This window comes from Lithobates pipiens, unplaced genomic scaffold, assembly GCF_037356315.1.
Source record: "Lithobates pipiens isolate NorthernLeopardFrog02 unplaced genomic scaffold, aLitPip1_a1.2 Scaffold_13, whole genome shotgun sequence".
Classification (NCBI taxonomy): domain Eukaryota; kingdom Metazoa; phylum Chordata; class Amphibia; order Anura; family Ranidae; genus Lithobates; species Lithobates pipiens.
In genome coordinates this window covers 390,583,640-390,602,995 of record NW_027507718.1, presented here as the reverse complement: position 1 = coordinate 390,602,995, position 19,356 = coordinate 390,583,640, and the positions used below count along the sequence as shown (strand labels likewise).

The 19,356-nt window shown below is 40.5% G+C and overlaps 1 protein-coding gene across 1 annotated transcript in view; it reads left to right on the top strand.

Annotated features, from left to right (window-relative positions):
* MTNR1A (melatonin receptor 1A) overlaps positions 1–11,389 on the top strand; it is a 341,422-nt gene extending 330,033 nt beyond the window's left edge. The window contains exon 2 of the mRNA XM_077477357.1: positions 9,895–11,389. Within this exon, the coding sequence (XP_077333483.1) occupies positions 9,895–10,763 (869 nt within the window). The 3' untranslated portion in view covers positions 10,764–11,389. The remainder of the gene's footprint in view (positions 1–9,894) is intronic.
* The last annotated feature ends 7,967 nt before the right edge of the window (positions 11,390–19,356 follow it).

Genomic DNA, 19,356 nt, shown 5'->3' with positions numbered 1-19,356 from the left:
GTACTGAAGATTACAAAAGGTAGGTGAATCAAAAAAAAAAAACAGGTGGCATTATGAGATATATTAACTATAGGCAACAGAATGGGCAAATGTTGTATTTTGAGTGCAGAACCCCTTTAAGTCCCAAGAGCAGAGGAAGTAAATATTTTGCCACTACATCTTTCGATGCTCCATTACAATGCTGGCTCCACTGGTGGATTTGGCATAAATGCTCTTTTTGTACTTTCAGTAAAATGCAGGAATCTGTAGCTGTGGGGTAGTGGACATCATTTCTGTTTGACCGGTTCCCGACCGGCACACGCCGATGTATGTCGGCAGAATGGCATGGACAGGCAAATGGGCGTACAGGTACGTCCCTTTAAATTTTTCCGCCATGGCATCGCATGAGTTGGGTCGCAGGTCCCGCAGACTTGATCACCATGGGGATACCCACGATTGTCTCACGGGGAGGAAGAATGAGGAGATGCTAATGTAAACAAACATCTCAATGTTCTGCCTAGTGACAGTGTCACTGATCTCTGATCCCTGTGATCGGAGCAGAGATCAGTAATGTGTCACATGTAGCCACGCCCCCCCCCCCACAGTTAGAAACATGCCCCAGGACACACTTAACCCTTATCCTGCCCCCTAGTGGTTAACCCCTTCATTGCCAGTGTCATTTACACAGGAATTAGTGTATTTGCATAGCACTGATTGCTGTATAAATGACAATGCTCCCAAAAATGTGTCAAAAATGTCCGATGTGTCCACCATAATGTCACAGTCATGATAAAAATCACTGATCGCCACCATTACTAGTAAAAAAAAAAAATTACTAAAAATGCCATAAAACTATCCCCTATTTTGTAAACGCTATAACTTTTGCGCAAACCAATCAATAAACGCGTATTGCAATTTTTTTTACCAAAAATATGTAGAGGAATATATATTGACCTAAACTGAGGGAAAAAAATTATATATTTTTGGGGGATATTTATTATAGCAAAATGTAAAAAAATTATGCTTTTTTTTCAAAATTTTCGCTCTTTTTTTGTTTATAGCGGAAACAATAAAAACCGCAGGGGTGATCAAATACCACCAAAAGAACACTCTATTTGTGGGGAAAAAAGAATGTCAATTTTGATTGGGAGCCACGTCGCACAATCGCGCAATTGCCAGTTAAATCGATGCAGTGCCGAATCGCAAAAAGTGCTCTGTTCAGGAAGGGGGTAAAATCTCTGGGGCTGAAGCAGTTAAAGACCGGCTAAACTATCATTTTAAATCAGCTAAATCTATTCCAGGTGCTTCTTTAGAATCTAATCACGATCTGAGTAGAAAAGTATATCACTGTCAGTATTTTGCAGAAAAATGCCCTTGCTTTCTGTATGGAAGCAGTGGGCCCCCTGCGGATGTCCCCCACTAAGTAAAACCCACAACTTTCCAATCAGCAGGGTGCATGAGATTACATGTAGGTTTGACTCAGCGGGGGGGGGGGGGGGGTCACACATCTTCAGAGAGACCACTGCTCTACTCCACCGCATTCTGGCCGGAGAACTGGCACAATTTTTACTCTGATGCACCGGGAATCAAAAAAGGCATGGAGCTGATAAAAAAATGACCCTGTAAGCAAGGGTCATTTTGTAACTTTGTACATAAAGGCATACCTTTCCAGTAGACTGTTTGATGAAACATTTACTTCCCAGCAGGTATTTCACAATATCCTTTGGTGACGTATGAGCCAGTAGGAGAAAAAACATCATACAATGGAGGAACACAAGTATAGAATACTTGCAGTATCCAGGGGACAGTGAAAAGGTTGCATTTCAACAAACGGCCACCAGAAAGGCAATTATATTCCCTCTTCTTTTAAAGATATGTTTTTACATACAGGTGTTGACTTGCTAAAACCGGAGAGTGCAAAATCTGGTTGCACCTCTGCACATAAACCAATCACATTCCTGTTTATATTGTCAATGCTTCATTGAACAAGCTGAAGCTGATTGACTGCCATGCACAGCTGCACCAGATTTTGCACCAGTTTTAGTAAATCAACCCCAAAGTTTCTGTATGTTAACAGGGTTTCTTTAAACTGAGAGCTCAGTTAGGCTTTAAAGCTGAACAACAGGATAAACAAACCTTGTCCTAATAGAGTATGCATATATATTCTTACTTGAATCTTGGCGTGCTTTATGTATTTCTTCCAGATTTGTGCAGTAATCCAGTGTGAAGCTTTTCCTCTGTGCAGGAGCTTTCTGTAAAAAAGACCAGTCAGCTGCTGTCTCTCCTTGTGAAGGGTGACTGGTCTTGTCTCCTCCCCTTCCTGTAGTTTTCTACATCCAGCCTGTAGGGGGTGGAGATTGCTTTCCCCCCTCCTACAGCTCTGCTCTCTGCACAGGCTTTGTACAGCACTGTGATGATACCATTGTTTCTTTTACAAGGTAAAGGTATATGGGTTTGTAAAGACATTTTGGTGCACATAATATATCTGCTATCCTTTGTGACTATTGAGGAATATATTTATATGAATACAGTTTTTGGGTTCATAAATACCAATACCACTACTCTGCATATATATCTATTGCTACCAATAACACCTTCTATAGCAATTGCTGTTTTTTTCTATTCTACTTAATAAGGTAACAACTAATTGTTTCTATCATATTCTCATGTTAGTCACTGGCATATTCACTTAGGGAAACCTTTACTGAGAGAAGAATATAGGCTGACATTGCTCACGTCTTCCTTTGAAGATGCTATCTGTCTGATTGTCATGCTGATCCATTGGCTTCTCTGATGTAAGTCACAAACCTAGAACAAGTATGCTGGTCAAGTGTTCTGACTTCACAGTGACCTAACTCACAGCATACTTTTTCTGAGTTAGTGACACTGACAAAGTATTGAAACCAGAGTCAGACAGGTATCTAGTAGTTTTGAAAGGAGGTCAGCAATGCCAGCCTACATGTTTCCATCTGGACACATTCTATTCCATTGTTTTTTTGTACACTAACTGCTACAACTATAACATTATGACTGGAAAAAAAAATCCTGTTCTTCAGAAATGCATTCTTTAGTGAATGCTACAGTAAGCAGATTATTTTATGTAATCTATTTTAATTTAATCACTTCTGATGGAATCCACTGACACATAACAAGACATGCCTATTGGGCAATATCTCATTATAGTGAGCTGGGAGCTGCTTCTTTGCTTTTCATTCACATATTAAATCTTCTTGAAACCTTGAATGGATTTTTTGCACCGGAATTTTGTTTTTTAGATGTATATTGTGAAATCAAAGTATATTCCTGTCTATAAAATAAGTTATATTTTATAGGAGCTGGAAAGGGCCTTAAGTGATGATTATTTTACAGTTTTGGCACAACTTTATTTTTACTTTACTTTACTGTACTTTATTTTATTGAAGTTACTATATTCAGCTATATGTGACTGAAGTAACTATTTCAGTCTGTCTATCATATATTCTGATATATGTAGAATAAGTATTAAAAATAAACTGTGAATTTAAGATGTTCAAAATGTTATCTTGATAATAAAATGTATAGCACATTTTAAAGGGTTGTTTTTTTCTGAATTAAAGTGTTGCATTGACATGAGAAGCCAATCAATCTGGATGTGGCCATATTTATAAGTGGCAACCTTAAAAGTCCTTTATCTGTTGTATTGTTTTCTACTCCCTTTTTGGATGTGGTGCCACAGCAGCAAATGTGCACTTCATTATGGTCTCCCTATTTATTTTACCACACTGTTCGCCTAAGTATAAGCAGTTGATGTCACTTACCCTTTGCATTGATATAAGAAGGAGGGTTGAAACGCGCCACATACTTCTGAATATGGAGTGCTAAGGCTTTGCAGGTGCTGCTACAAGGTTCTACAATGCATAAAAAAACCATCACTTCCTATGTCTATAGACACTCTAATGTTGCGTACACAAGATCAGAATTCTCGTCGGAAAAAGCTCTGATGGTTTTCCTGTCGGAATTCCGACTGAATTCCGCTCAAACTGTCTTGCCTACACATGGTCACAGCAAATTCCGACCGCCAAGAACGCGGTGACGTACAACACGTATGATGGGACTAGAAAAAGGAAGTTCAATACCTAATAGCCAATAGCTTCCATCTCGTATTGAATCTGAGCATGCGTGAGTTTTTGCACGTTGGAATTGAGAACATGCTATCAAATTTTTTCTGGCGGGAATTCGGCCAGCTAATTTCCAATGGCGTATACACATGGTCGCATTTTCCGATGAAAAGCTCTCATCAGTCTTTTGCTGGCCGAAATTCCGATCGTGTGTACGTGGCAAAATTGCGTCTATAGATAAGATTCTCTATAGGCACACCCATGTGCCTATAGAGAAAAAAATTGAAAGCTGAGATACAATAGTTACAATTAGATACAGATACATTTAAATGGACCTAAAAGGCTTTTCAGAGTCGTCTTGGGAGATATCTTCAGGCCTATTCTTCTTCAGTCTTCCTGGAAGATCTAATTACCCTAATTCTCTAATTACAGAAAGTGTGGGAGATTCATTCTTTTACATTTGTCTTTATAATATAAATTGTCTGCACAGTTTGGGAGTGGCTGGCTTAGTCTCCCAGTGGAATACTGAGAGGCTGAACCAGTTGCTGGTTCGGCATCTAGGTGGATCCCAACATTATTGTTACTGCTGTTGCATTTCATGTTTTATTCTTTTTTTTAAATCTTTTTTCTGTAAAAAAGTAACAATAAAAGGCACAGTAAGAGACAGCATCATCAAATTGAGTTTCTGTAACACTCAGGAGCCATTTAAAGCCCATTGCACCCTTAGAAATCACCCAAGCCTCCTTCATTTCACACTCCCTACTGACTCCAAAGCTCTTTGCATGTCAAAAACACTTTAATGTGATGTTTTATTATGAGTATTTGCAGACTGGCGCACCCTCAGATATATTCATCAATCTTTTATTAGAAAAGAGGAAAACAACTGTTCAGATCAATGCGAAGTAGATTTGTACTTGATTATGTATGAAGATGGCAAATAAGTGCTTTTGTGCATTAAAAATGCACCGAACCCACAGATTTTTTTTGTGCTTTGTAAATGACCCTATGAGTAGGCAGAATAAACAAAATGTCAAAGACTTTGAATTACGTGTGCAGTAATTATTTTTACACTATAGGATCAGCACTTTCAAGCTTTTTGACAAATAAAATGGGGGGAAATGTAACAGAAATCCTTACCATGACTTTATGAAAAGCATGCTAATGTGTTAGACAGCATATAAGAAACATGTATCAAAGGAACCTGAGAGGAAAGCATTTGATTTTAAAACAGCAGAAATGAAATTGGTTTAGAAGCAGACGGTATCAAACTTGAGTTTGTGTTTCATTAATGGGTACCGTGTAATCATTATCCCTTATGTATTGCTGGTCACCATTTAGCTTTCTATTTTACATATTTCCAGTGGAGTTAGAAAATTTCCAAATGTATTAATATAACACATTCTATAGCATGCTCCTCAAGAGCCAATTTAAAGTCCAATCTTATACCAACGTTGCATGTAGGTACCTAAAGCAGCTTTAAATTATATTTTACTTGTTCCTTTTTTGCAGTACCTTTTTCAACATACCTCCATGTAAATTTGAAAAGCATCCATTATTTATACATATCAGTTACAACTGAGGGAGATGAAAGAAAAAGAATAATTGAGGTGTGTTTAAAATGCTGCAAAGAAAACTATGCCATTACCCTAAAAAAAAAAAAAAATCTTTGGAATGTTCCTCACAGTTTTCTCTAGAACTAATGATGTCTGGGGTAATGCATATTTAATTATACCAGGCAGAACATTCTGCATATTTTACAAGACATTCAAAACTATCAGGAGACATAAACAAAGAAACAACTCGTGATGCACAAATGATTTGAGGGCCCCCAAAATAGGTGCCTATTGAAATATTAATATGACTTCTGTTTTTCACAAATCATGATATACAAAGTTTTCACTTAGTCAGTCTTGTAATGATATTTATCTAATTAGAGTATTTTTTTCCATATTCAGGAAATCGTGAACCATATGGTACATCCATAACATGTTTATTTTATAGATGGATTTAAGCTAGTTTGATTCTGCGCTGACTACTACCTTAAAGTAGAACTTCAGTCAAATAGCTAAAGACAACCATGCATAAATAAATAAATATATATATATATATATATATATATATATATATTTTTTTTTTTATATATACTATATTGTCAAAAGTATTGGAATGTCTGCCTTTAGATGCACATGAAATTATATGACATCCTAGTCTTAGTCCGTAGTGTTCAATATTGAGTTGGCCCACCCTTTGTAGTTAAAACAGCTACAAGTCTTATGGGAAGGCTGTCCACAAGGTTTAGGAGTGTGTCTATGGGACTGTTTGACCATTCTTCCAGAAGCACATTTGTGAGGTCAGGCAATGATGTTGGCCTGGCTTACAGTCTCCGCTCTAATTCATCTCAAAGGTGTTCTATCGGGTTGAGGTCAGGACTTTGTGTAGGCCATTCAAGTTCCTCCACCCCAAACTTTCTCATCCACGGCTCATCCATGGCTTTATGGTCCTTGCTTTGTGCACTGGTCCAAATCATTAGGTGGAGGGAGGATTATGGTGTGGGGTTGTTTTTCAGGGTTGGCCCAGGGGCATAGCCTTAGGGGGCGCAAGAGTCGCAATCACGACCCAGCCCCAGGCTGCAGGGGCCCCTTACTGCTCCCCTGCCAGGTTTGTCTACATTTGAGTCAGGGGCGGAGCTGGCGGTCGTAGGTATGGAAAATGGCTTGCCTCTTGACTTTACACTCTGGATGCAGCTGGTACCAGGCTGGATTGGAGGGCTGGCAGGGCAACATATAGCAGAACCAATCTTCTCTATTTTACTCCTGTCTCCTGCATGGTTTTCAGTGGCTGCAGGAGCAAGATCAGTTCTCCAATATTCCACCCTCCTATCCAGCCAAGAGGCAAGCAGTCATCTATACCTAGGACCGCCTGCTCTGCCTCCCAGCTCTACCCCCCCCCCCCACTCTGGCTCCCACTTCCTGCCTCAAGGCTGTTCTGGAATGGTTGGAGAAATGCTCCCTGCCCCAAGGCCACTTCTGGTAAACAACAAATTCTCTGTCACAGCAGAGTGAGTATAGTGTTCCAGGTGTGCTGCTGACTGTCCCTGTGCTCCCTCCCATACTGCCCTCCTCTGGTCATGCTGTCTCCACATACTGCCCTCCACTACCCCCCTCCCATCATGCTGTCCAACCATACTGCCCTCCACTACCCCCTCCCATCATGCTCTCCCCCCATACTGCCCTCCACTACCCCATCATACTGTCTCCCTCATACTGCCCTCCACTACACACCCCCTCCCATCATGCTGTCCCCACATACTGCCCTCCACTACTACCACTCTCGTCATGCTGTTCCTCCATAATACCCTTCACTACCCCCTCTCCCATCATGCTGTCCCCACATACTGTCCTCCACTACTACCTCATATATATATATATATATATATATATATATATATATATATATATATATATATATATATATATATATATATATATATATATATATATATATATAAAATAAAATTGTAAAATAAAATAAAAATGGTAAAAAATTATAAAAAAATTAAATAACGAAAAATAAAAATGATTTACCCCATCCACTGCTCTACTGACTAGGTCCACTGCTCTACTGACCAAGTCCACTGCCCTATTGACCATGTCCACTGTCCTACTGACCATGCCCACTGTCCTACTGACCCCATCCACTGCTCTACTGACCCTATCCACTGTTCTACTAACCATGTCCACTGCTCTACTGACCATGTCCACTACTCTTCTGACCATGTCCACTGCCCTACTAACCATGTCCACTGCTCTTTTGACCATGTCCACTGCCCTACTGATCACGTCCACTGCTCTACTGGCCCGAACCACTGTTCTACTGACCCTGTCCATTGCTTTACTGACCGTGTCCACTGCTCTACTGACCATGACCACTGCTCTTCTGACCATGTCCACTACCCCACTGTCCATGTGCACTGCCCTACTGACCACGTCCACTGCTCTACTGACCCCGTCCACTGTTCTTATGACCACGTCCACTGCCCTATTGACCCCATCCACTGCTCTTATGACCACGTCCACTGCCCTGTTGACCACGTCCACAGCTCTACTGACCCCACCCACTGCTCTACTGACCATCAACTGCTCTACTGACCATGTCCACTGCTCTACTGACCACGTCCACTGCCCTATTGACCACCTCCATTGCTCTAATGACCACATCCACTGCGCTACTGACCACGTCCACTGTCCTACTGACCACATCCACTTCTCTACTGACCACGTCCACTGCTCTACTGACCATATCCACTACCCTACTGACCACGTCCACTGCACTACTGACTGACCCAATTCACAGTCCACACTAACACCACTGGCAGAACTACCAGGGTTGCAAAGGTCCCACTTGCGACTGGGCCCTGGATTTCCGCCACCATGGTGGGGGCCAAGATGGAAGGACTACACAATATGTGAAAGGGATCCGCTGCAGGACCAAAAAGAGATGTGGGATCAGTGGGAAGGGCTTTGGGCTCAGAGGGAATGGACCAGGTCAGAGGTTGGGGGGCCCTTCATGGTTTCTTGCATCAGGGCCCTGAAGGTTCTAGTTATGCCACTGCCTTGGCCCTTTAGTTCCAGTGAAGGGAACTCATAAAGTGTCAGCATACCAAGACATTTTGGATAATTTCATGCTCCCAACTTTGTGGGAACAGTTTGGGGATGGCCTCTTCCTGTTCCTACATGACTGCACACCAGTGCACAAAGCAAGGTCCATAAAGACATGGATGAGAAAGTTTGGGGTGGAGGAACTTGACTGGCCTGTACAAAGTCCTGATCTCAACCCGAATGAATTCTCTGATGTATGGCAAATTAATTCTCAGAATTTTCTTCAAAAGTTGTTCTTGAGGACATTCAGAGTAAATCAAACATGCTCGGAAAACGGGAAACAGAGAAGAAACTAATAGATTAGTTCCTTCTCTGTTTCCCATTTTTCGAGCATTGTCTATTTACTTTGAATGTCCTTAAGAACAACTTTTGAAGAAAATTCTGAGAATTCATTCATCATAAATCAGATCACATAATCACAACGTTTTTGACCCCAAACTGCAAAGCTGAGCGTCCATGATTTTTGGTGAGTGGGGTCACAAGAGGGGAGAGTAACTCACAACACCAGCAACGTTTTGGTCTTTTGGAGCACCCAGCACTTTATCAATAGACTGTGTTCATCTAATATTTGATTCATATTGATGCCAGCTATATTTTGGAGCACATAGTACTTTTTAAACAGTTGTGTTTATCATTTGATTTGATTGTGTATCACTGTTAGTGTCTATTGACATATAATAATTTTTTGGGCACTCAATCTATTTGCACTTCCAGCAAGGTGTGTAGTTTGATCACATCCTGCAAGCACTTTTCAATTGTGTATGACATGCTTTAAAAAAGGAGGATGGGTAAGACAAGCACAACATTTTTATGTGACTTTGATTTTATATGGATGATCTGAGATGATGAATCATAATTATGCCACATACCCTCACACCTTAACATTTATAGAGTAGAATGTCAGAGCTGCCATGGTGACATCCAGACCACAAAGAGGCTTTCAATACAAAATTAAGGTGTAAACCTAACACTTAAAAAATATATTGTGCTTCATATACATATACCAGTAGTTTAAATAATACTAATAAAAAAAACAAAATGGTAAATATTTTACTACATACCTTTCACGTAGTTGGCCTGTGCTTTGTGAAGTTATGATTTAAAAAACAAATTGACTAAAACTAAAATACTAACCTCTGTACTTTTTTGTTCTTTCATAGGAAATATATTTGTCGTTAGTCTGGCTGTGGCAGATCTTGTGGTGGCCATCTACCCATATCCATTGATACTGACAGCGATATTTAGAAAAGGATGGAATCTTGGATATCTCCACTGCCAAATTAGTGGATTCTTGATGGGAATAAGCGTAATAGGATCTATTTTCAACATTGCTGGTGTTGCAATCAACCGTTATTGTTACATTTGTCATAGTCTCAAATACGACAAATTATACAGTGACAAAAATTCATTGTTCTATGTGATTCTGATTTGGGTGCTAACATTCATTGCCATTGTGCCAAATTTATTTGTTGGATCTTTACAATATGATGCTCGGATCTACTCATGTACATTCTCGCAGTCTGTCAGCTCCGCGTATACCATAGCAGTGGTATTTTTCCATTTTATACTCCCTATTACTATCGTAACTTTTTGCTACTTACGTATTTGGATCTTGGTTATACAGGTGAGACGTAGGGTAAAGCCTGATAATAAACCTAAACTGAAACCTCATGATTTCAGGAACTTTTTGACCATGTTTGTGGTTTTTGTGTTATTTGCAGTCTGCTGGGCACCACTGAACTTCATAGGCCTGGCTGTGGCCGTGAATCCAGACACAATTCTCCCCAGAATTCCTGAATGGTTATTTGTTGGCAGTTATTACATGGCATATTTCAACAGTTGCCTTAATGCTATTATATACGGTCTCCTGAACCAGAATTTCAGGAGGGAGTACAAGAGGATTGTCATTTCTATTTTTACTGCAAAGATATTCTTTCAAGAAAGTTCCAATGATGGAGCAGAGAAGAATAAAAGCAAACCATCACCAATGTTGACAAACAATAATCAGGTCAAGGTTGACTCTGTGTGAATTTGGATCATGTTTGCATATGTATATCTTATTAAACGAGAACTCCATTCACAAAAACATAATGTTTGTTTTTACATTGATATTGTTATTTAGATTTTTTCTATTTGTCTCAGGCTCTACAATTCCACTACTTCACAGACATTTAAAGATATGTTTCTGGTATGCTGGCATTGGCAATTAGTTCAAACTACAGGTAGCCCTGGACCCTGGGGCAAACCGGAGAAAAAGGAGGGCCCACTGTGTTCTGGGAGAAAATTTGTCATGGTGCAGTGCAAGGGGTAGTTTAGAGACACAGGGTTAAACAGAAGTTAACTACAAATAACTTTAAGGCTTTAACCACTTGACCACTGGGCACTTAAACACCCTTAATAACCAGACCAATTTTCAGCTTTTGGTGCTCTCACATTTTGAATGACAATTACTCAGTCATGCAACACTGGGCCTATATGAAATTTTTGTCCTTTTTTTCACACAAATAGAGCTTTCTTTTGGTGGTATTTAATCACCTCTCAGTTTTTTATTTTTTGTGCTATAAAAGAAAAAAGACCGAAAATTCTGCGAAAAAATGAATTTTTCTTCATTTCTGTTATAAAATTTAGCAGATTAGTAATTTTTTCTTCATAAATTTTGGCCAAAATTTATACTACCGTATATACTCGAGTATAAGCCGAGATTTTCAGCCTCTTTTTTGAGGCTGAAAGTGCCCCCCTCGGCTTATACTCGAGTCATCGCTGTCTGTCTGCCCGATCAGCGTGTCGAGCAGACAGACAGCGGCCATTCTAGGATTCAAAGGCCGCGCCTCCGTCTCCGCCTTCGCCTGTGATAGGCGGAACACTGAATTTCCCAGCAGTCTGTGTTCCGCCTATCACGGACGTCCTCTCATCCTCGTCCGTAGTATGAGGATGAGCGGACGTCCATGATAGGCGGACCACTGACTGCTGGGAAATTGAGTGTTCCGCCTATCACGGACATCCGATAGGCGGAACACTCAATTTCCCAGCAGTCAGTGGGAAATTGAGTGTTCCGCCTATCACCGACGGAGGCGCGGCTTTTGAATCCTAGAATGGCCACCGACGAAGAGCTGCGGGACGGGCCGGGACGCAGGCCGGGACGGGACGCAGGCCGGGACGCAGGCCGGGACGGGACGCAGGCCGGGACGGGACGCAGGCCGGGACGGGACGCAGGCCGGGACGGACACAGGCTGGACGGACACAGGCTGGACGGACACAGGCAGGCTGGACACAGGTAGGCTGCACGGACACACACACACACACACACACACACACACACACACACACGGATGCATGCACACACAGGGATGGATGGACACACACGGATGCATGGACACACACACACACACACACACACACACACGGATGCATGCACACACACAGGGATGGATGGACACACACACACACGGATGCATGGACACACACACGGATGCATGGACACACACACACACACACGGATGCATGGACACACACACACACGGATGCATGGACACACACAGGGATGGACGACACACAGGGATGGACAGGCATGTCTCACCCTCGGCTTATACACGAGTCAATAATTTTTTCCAGTTTTTTGGGGGTAAATTGGGGACCTCGGCTTATATTCGGGTCGGCCTATACTCGAGTATATACGGTACTACATATCTTTGGTAAAAATAAGTACAAATTGGTGGATATTATTTGGTCTTTGTGAAAGTTATAGAGTCCACAAGCTATGGTGCCAATATCTGAAAATTGATCACACCTGAAGGACTGACGGCCTATTTCAATTCTTGAGACCCTAACATGCCAGAAAAGTACAAATACCCCCCAAATGACCCCTTTTTGGAAAGAAGACATTCCAATGTATTTAGTAAGAGGCATGATGAGTTTTTTGAAGTTGTCATTTTTTCCCACAATTCTTTGCAAAATCAAGATTTTTTTTCCTTTTTTTTTTCCCACAAAATTGTCATATTATCAGGTTATTTCTCACACACAGCATATGCATACCACAAATTACACCCCAAAACACATTCTGCTATTACTCCCGAGTACAGCGATACCACATGTGTGAGACTTTTACACAGTGTGGCCACATACAGAGGCCCAACATGCAGGGAGCGCCATCAGGCGTTCTGGAGCACCCAGGACAATTCTGACATTTCTCTCCTACATGTAAAAATCATCATTTATTTGCTAGAAAATTACAGAGAACCCCAAAACATTATATATTTTTTTTAGCAAAGACCCTGGAGAATACAATGGTGGTCATTGCAAATTTTTATCTCACACGGTATTTGCGCAGCAATTTTTCGAACGCGTTTTTTTTGGGGAAAAAACCGTTTTGTGCTTAAAAAAACAAAAAAAACAGTAAAGTTATCCCAATTTTTGCATAAAGTGAAAGATGAAGTTATGCTGAGTAAATAGATATCGAACATGTCACTCTTCAAAATTGCACATGCCCGTGGAATGGCGCCAAACGTCGCTACTTAAAAAATCCCCATAGGCGACGCTTTAAATTTTTTTACTGGTTACATGTTTTGAGTTGCAGAGGAGGTCTAGGGCTAGAATTATTGCTCTCGCTCTAACGTTCGCGGCGATACCTCACATGTGTGGTTTGAACACCGTTTTCATATGTGGGCGGGGCTTACGTATGCGTTCGCTTCTCCATGCGAGCATATGGGGACAGGGGCGCTTTAAATTTTTTATTTTTTTTTATTGTTCATTTTACTTTATTTATTTTAGTTTGACATTTTTTTCCCCAAAAATAAATTTTTGATCACTTTTATTCCTATTACAAGGAATGTAAACATCCCTTGTAATAGGAATATGGGGTGACAGGTCCTCTTTACAGTGAAATCTGGGGGTCAATATGACCCCACATCTCACCTCTAGGCTGGGAAGCCTAAAAAAAAAATAAAATAAAAAAAAGATTCTGGCTTTGATCGTACTGGCGAGTTGGTAGAAGCACCAGAGGGCGGTGAGGGGTGGGGGGGCGTCTATGGCTGGGTATTGCAGGGTATCACCTAGTATGGCTGGGTATCTCCGAGTATGGCTGGGTATGGCAAGTTATGGCAGGGTATTGCAGAGTATTGGCGGGGTATTGGCGGGGTATTGGCGGGAATTGGCGGGGTATTGGCCGGTATTGCAGAGTATTGGGGGGTATTGCAGAGTATTGGGGGTATTGCAGAGTATTGGGGGGTACTGCAGGGTAATGGCAGGGTACTGCAGAGTATTGGGGGGTACTGCAGAGTAATGGGGGGTACTGCAGAGTAATGGCAGGGTACTGCAGAGTAATGGCAGGGTACTGCAGAGTATTGGGGGGTACTGCAGAGTAATGGCAGGGTACTGCAGAGTATTGGGGGGTACTGCAGAGTAATGGCAGGGTACTGCAGAGTATTGGGGGGTACTGCAGAGTAATGGCAGGGTACTGCAGAGTAATGGCGGGGTACTGCAGAGTAATGGGGGGGGTACTGCAGAGTAATGGCGGGTACTGCAGAGTATTGGGGGGTACTGCAGAGTATTGGGGGGTACTGCAGAGTAATGGCAGGGTACTGCAGAGTAATGGGGGGTACTGCAGAGTAATGGCAGGGTATTGCAGAGTAATGGGGGGTACTGCAGAGTAATGGCAGGGTACTGCAGAGTATTGCAGGGTATTGCAGAGTATTGGCAGGGAATTGAGGGGTTAAATTCGGTGAGCAGCGATGTGGGCACTGCAGATGCAGCCCAGAGCGCTGCTAACACCGATCTCTTTCCCCTCCGCTGTACCGATCGGTACAGAGAGGGGGAGGGAGGAACCGGCGTCATAACATATCATTTGACGGAGCGATCACGGGGTAAACGGCCGATACGAGCGGCCATTTACCGTGATCCGTGATGCGCCGGGTCCACTGGACCTGGCGGTCACGGATGATCTCGTGTGCGTGCCCCAGGGGGCGCGCAAGAGCAGAATTCTGGGAGCCCGTTAATTAACGGCCTCTCAGAGTTAAACAACCGCCCTGAAGCCGTTAATCGGCAATGGCCGGTTGTTAAGTGGTTAATGTTTGGTTATGGCATATGTTGAGGATGATAATAATAATTAAAATAAATTAATTTAAAACATTAGTATATATTTAGTTAGAGAAAGGGTTAAAAATGATACATGTGTTTCCTATATATTTTGAAAAATCAACTACACAGCATAGTACACATAAAGAACTGGGCTGATGAGTTCTAGGTTAAATTGCATGCTTACAAAGCCTGGAACCCAGTATATAGTTATACTCGAACATGAGGTTTCCAGGGGCAGTAGTCAAGATTATTTTTCAGTGCATTTTTATTTATTTTTTTACGTTGGAACTTCTTACATACACTATTTTCCCGTTTAACTAATTAGCAACATGGCTAATGAAGTTGGAGCCACTAAAAGATACAAGAAAACACACAGATGACAACCCATTATGAATAAACTGACTTGTGAACCATGGATGCCAGCATCTAGTTTAAAGTACTTAAGCCAATCATCTTTAAATGACTGAATATTCAAGGTGATTGATCCATTCTGATTTGTTACTTCCCCTAGAAAATTTTTAGGACTTGATTTGTCCATGTTTAGGTTTACAGGCATGGCTTCATTAGCTTTCAGCAAAATTATATTATCTACCCATATCTACCACTATGTGGTTGTAATAAAATGTTTCTCCTCTGGTGGGTAAATCCACCCCACTTATGATAACTGTATACTACCCATTACTGAAACATCCTGCACTACCAAAGGCACATCCAAATGAAAAAAGCTTAGGTGTTCAGGGTTTTAAGACCTAAGACAGCAAGAAGTGATGCAGCTGTTTTTCCCAAGCTGTGAACCACAACATTTAATGCTTCTACTGTATTGGGAATCCTTGTTTTCTGTAGATGTAGTACAGTGTTTCATTGTAGATAGCAGGAAAATAAAAATGCAGGCAATAACGTGTCTAACTGAATATATTTTAAGGTGCAGGTTTTTTGAACCAGTAGTTGACCTAAAGTTCTATTTTCGGACATGTCACAAGAAGAAAACGAAGTGATTGCAAAAGTCTGCACTTCAAAATATATTTAATTAGCTGCTCATAAGATTTTGGGGTTTATTTACTAAAGGTAAACCCAATGTGCTCTGCAAGTACACTTGGGAATGCAGTCATTGTAGATCTGAAGGGAACATGCAAGGAAAATATAAAAAAAAACAGCATTTTTGCTTGGACGTGTTTGGATGATAGAAATCAGCAGAGCTTATCCTCATGTCAGATCTTCCCCTGAGATCTATAGAGACTGCACTTCCAAGTACACTTACAGTGATTTGCCTTTAGTAAATCGACCCCAGTGTCTACAGTCTCCATTTCCTTTTCACCCCTTTTCTCTGTGGGGATGAAGAGCTTGCTGAGCTGTGCTAGAAGACAGGATAATCAGCTACTTGATTAAAGTAGGCAAACAAGAAGCCAAAAACCCTCCACTAAAATACAGCGTTGCCTTTTTAAAATTGAATTTACAAGTCATTACTTTTTAAATTGGTCTATTTCTCTATTTTGGGATAGCCAGTAAAGCTGATAAATCATTGCCCTTTTTACAAAATTTACATTCAGAAGCACCAAATTACAACACAGAGACAATCTACAATTACAAAGCCATGTAGGTCAAAGAGCTGTTGGCCTCAATTAATTGAGTTTGTGTTTTATGGCAAACAGTTTTTTTTTTTAAAGCTTTGTACACCTGTATAATGTTTAATTAAAGGAAGATTTTAACAAGCATACATATGGTGATGCCAGTCCATCTGATTGTAATGTTTCTATGACAGTAGTGTGGCTGTAGATCTGGCACACATTTGTTCCAACATAATACACATGTAAGTCTGTAGGGTTGTGGCATTATATTCTTCTATGTTTAAATTTGGAGGTTTTTTTTTTACGGCCTGTAGCATGGTAAGAAGATTGATTTGAAACACATGTTTGAATGGAGTTCTCCTTTAATATTTCATGAAGCCATTTGTACCATCTGATGTAAATTTCTAATAAAACCATTTGATATTGCAATATAATACCTCTACTGAAGGAATTCAGGGCACATTTGTAGATGTCTGTATATTTCATTCATTCATACTGTTTTTCAGTAATTTTACTCTTGGGGAAAACCAGTAAAACGGACTTGTGTCTTCATCATATCCATCATATTCCGTTAACTGCACATATTCACACATAGAAGTAACTTTCAGAATACTTAGAGATACTTCAGAATGAATGAATCTATTCTTCCGAAATATAATACACTGTTAGTAGCACTGGCACGTAGACTCAATGAGGGCTACATCTGAGTGCAGAGGTATAACTAAGGACAGGCAGCCATATTAAAATCCCTGGGCATTTACAAAACAACTTGACCTCATTATTAAGGTTCTTTGAAAATGTTTAATTTTCCACATAAAAAAATACAGATTACCACTCTTTTCTATTATACACTAGAAACAGGAATCAAAGATTATTATCTGTTGCTTTAGGCAGCACTGTTTTACTTTAGATGTTTTTATGCATACAGTTCACTGTGAAAGCTTTGAGATAAAATACAATTATATATGGCATTGAGGTCTAGTATTTCACTGACTTAACTGCCAAAAGCAGAAATTGATGCTTGCAGTATGCTATTAAAAATAAAAAATGTAAAAGTTTACCTGTGTCCAGATTATGGGTATTAAACGGGTTGTAAAACTCTGACATGAAAAGAGTATATCCTTTTTATAGTATGTACTTGCCTCAATCTAAAGCACTGATGTGATTTCTGATGTGTGATTTCTGTCTGCCGCCTGCCTGCTCTGCTATCTTCATGAGTCATCTCTGACAGCGAAAGATGATTCCAAAGGATGGAGGGGAGCACCAGCACACTGCCTGTGATTAATAGCCTTAGCTGTGCATGTTTTCCTATGAGTTTGTGGGGGGCGGGGGTTTATTCCCTCCGCTCAGGACTCAGTTACACTAAGCTCCTGGCTATGTGCTTTGCAGAGTGTGATGTCAGATTTCCAAACTGCCAGAGATGTTGTGTGAAATATGTGATATAGGAGTCAGGAAATTGGTACAGCTTACTTGGGAGGATTTGTTTCATCTCTTTTATCACCTGAGGCCAGTCACTTCACTAGGAATTTGTAAGTGTTTACAACCACTTAAACGTGTTTACAGTTTGTTAACAAACAGTAAATGTGCTTTAAACAAACCAACCCTCAACCTCACAAGCTGCATGTACTGTTGGGCAAATCATTTTTAAAGACACTCAGAATCACAGCACAGTCAACTCAAAAAAGCCTGTGGTATGTTCACTTTAGAAGGCTGGCAGGATTTTAACATTTTCTCTTGATAGAAAATAGCTTAGATTTCTGTGACTCTGTTGTTAAATCTGAAGAGTATTTTTCCACATTGTCTGCAGCTACAGATATAATGATAGCTTGTTTTAAAGTAGTTTTGCTGATTGTTCAAAATCTAAATGCTTTAACATGCTTAATTTGGACGCAGGTTTACTTTAAATATTTAGCAAGACTGGTATTTTACACATATAATCTAACAGACAATAACAAATTCAAGTGTGTTTATGATTACTTCAAACATGCATTTTTTTGTTAAAGAAACTGATCAATAATTTCTCACTTTATGTTGTAAAATATGCCTTGTTCTATAGATTGACACCACTGAATTGTTTTCTCTGTAAAGGGCAGTAATCAAAGTTACTGCAACTACTTTTATCGAGTCTTCATTTGACAAGGAAGCTAAATATACAGATTTAGAGAGGGATGTCTACAGCCAAATATTCAAGATATAGATTTTAATGGTCAAATATTTATCGACATATATAGATAGATATAATAATCCTGAAATTTTACTATATTGGTATTGTGAAGACATTCATGTTCCATATATTAACCCCCTCCCCATATCACCTGGTAATGCTGTACCAGATTGTTGTGATCCTCCGCTGTCAGACACTGAAAGCCGCTTCACTGGTCTGGAAATTTGAAATCCTGGTGGCTTTCTCTCCTCTTCTCATAGTGCTGACAGTACAGGCTAGACGGCTTCTGATTGGTCAACACCGTCCATTTGATGGTGCTAACCAATTAGAATCCCTTTAATTCGTACTGGCTAAGCAATAAGGATAGGAGATTGAGCCACAGGGATTTCAAATCCCTGGATAGTGAAGCGGCTTTTCTGTGTCTAACAGCAGGGGATTGCGGCAATCTGGTACAGCTGGTCCAGGTAGGATGGGGAGGCGGTCCAGTGTAAGATCACCTTACAGATTTTCTGTAAAGGTGAACTTACACTTTAATTGATCAAGCTAAATTTAGAAGCAGATTGGCTATCATTCACAGCTGCACCACATTCTAAGTGCATCAGTTTTAGTAAATCTCCCCCTTTGTGTCTACATGATGCTCTAAGATCCTATGGCAACCTTTCAAATCTATTTTCAATTGAAAGTCTTGAATATGTATGTCTAAAATCACATATTCTATTTCCCATTCCTGCCTACGTAACCATTGTCTTGGGTTAAAGAGCATCACAAGGTTTAAATACAATTATGTGAATAGCATTATAATCACACTAAAATGCTGCAGA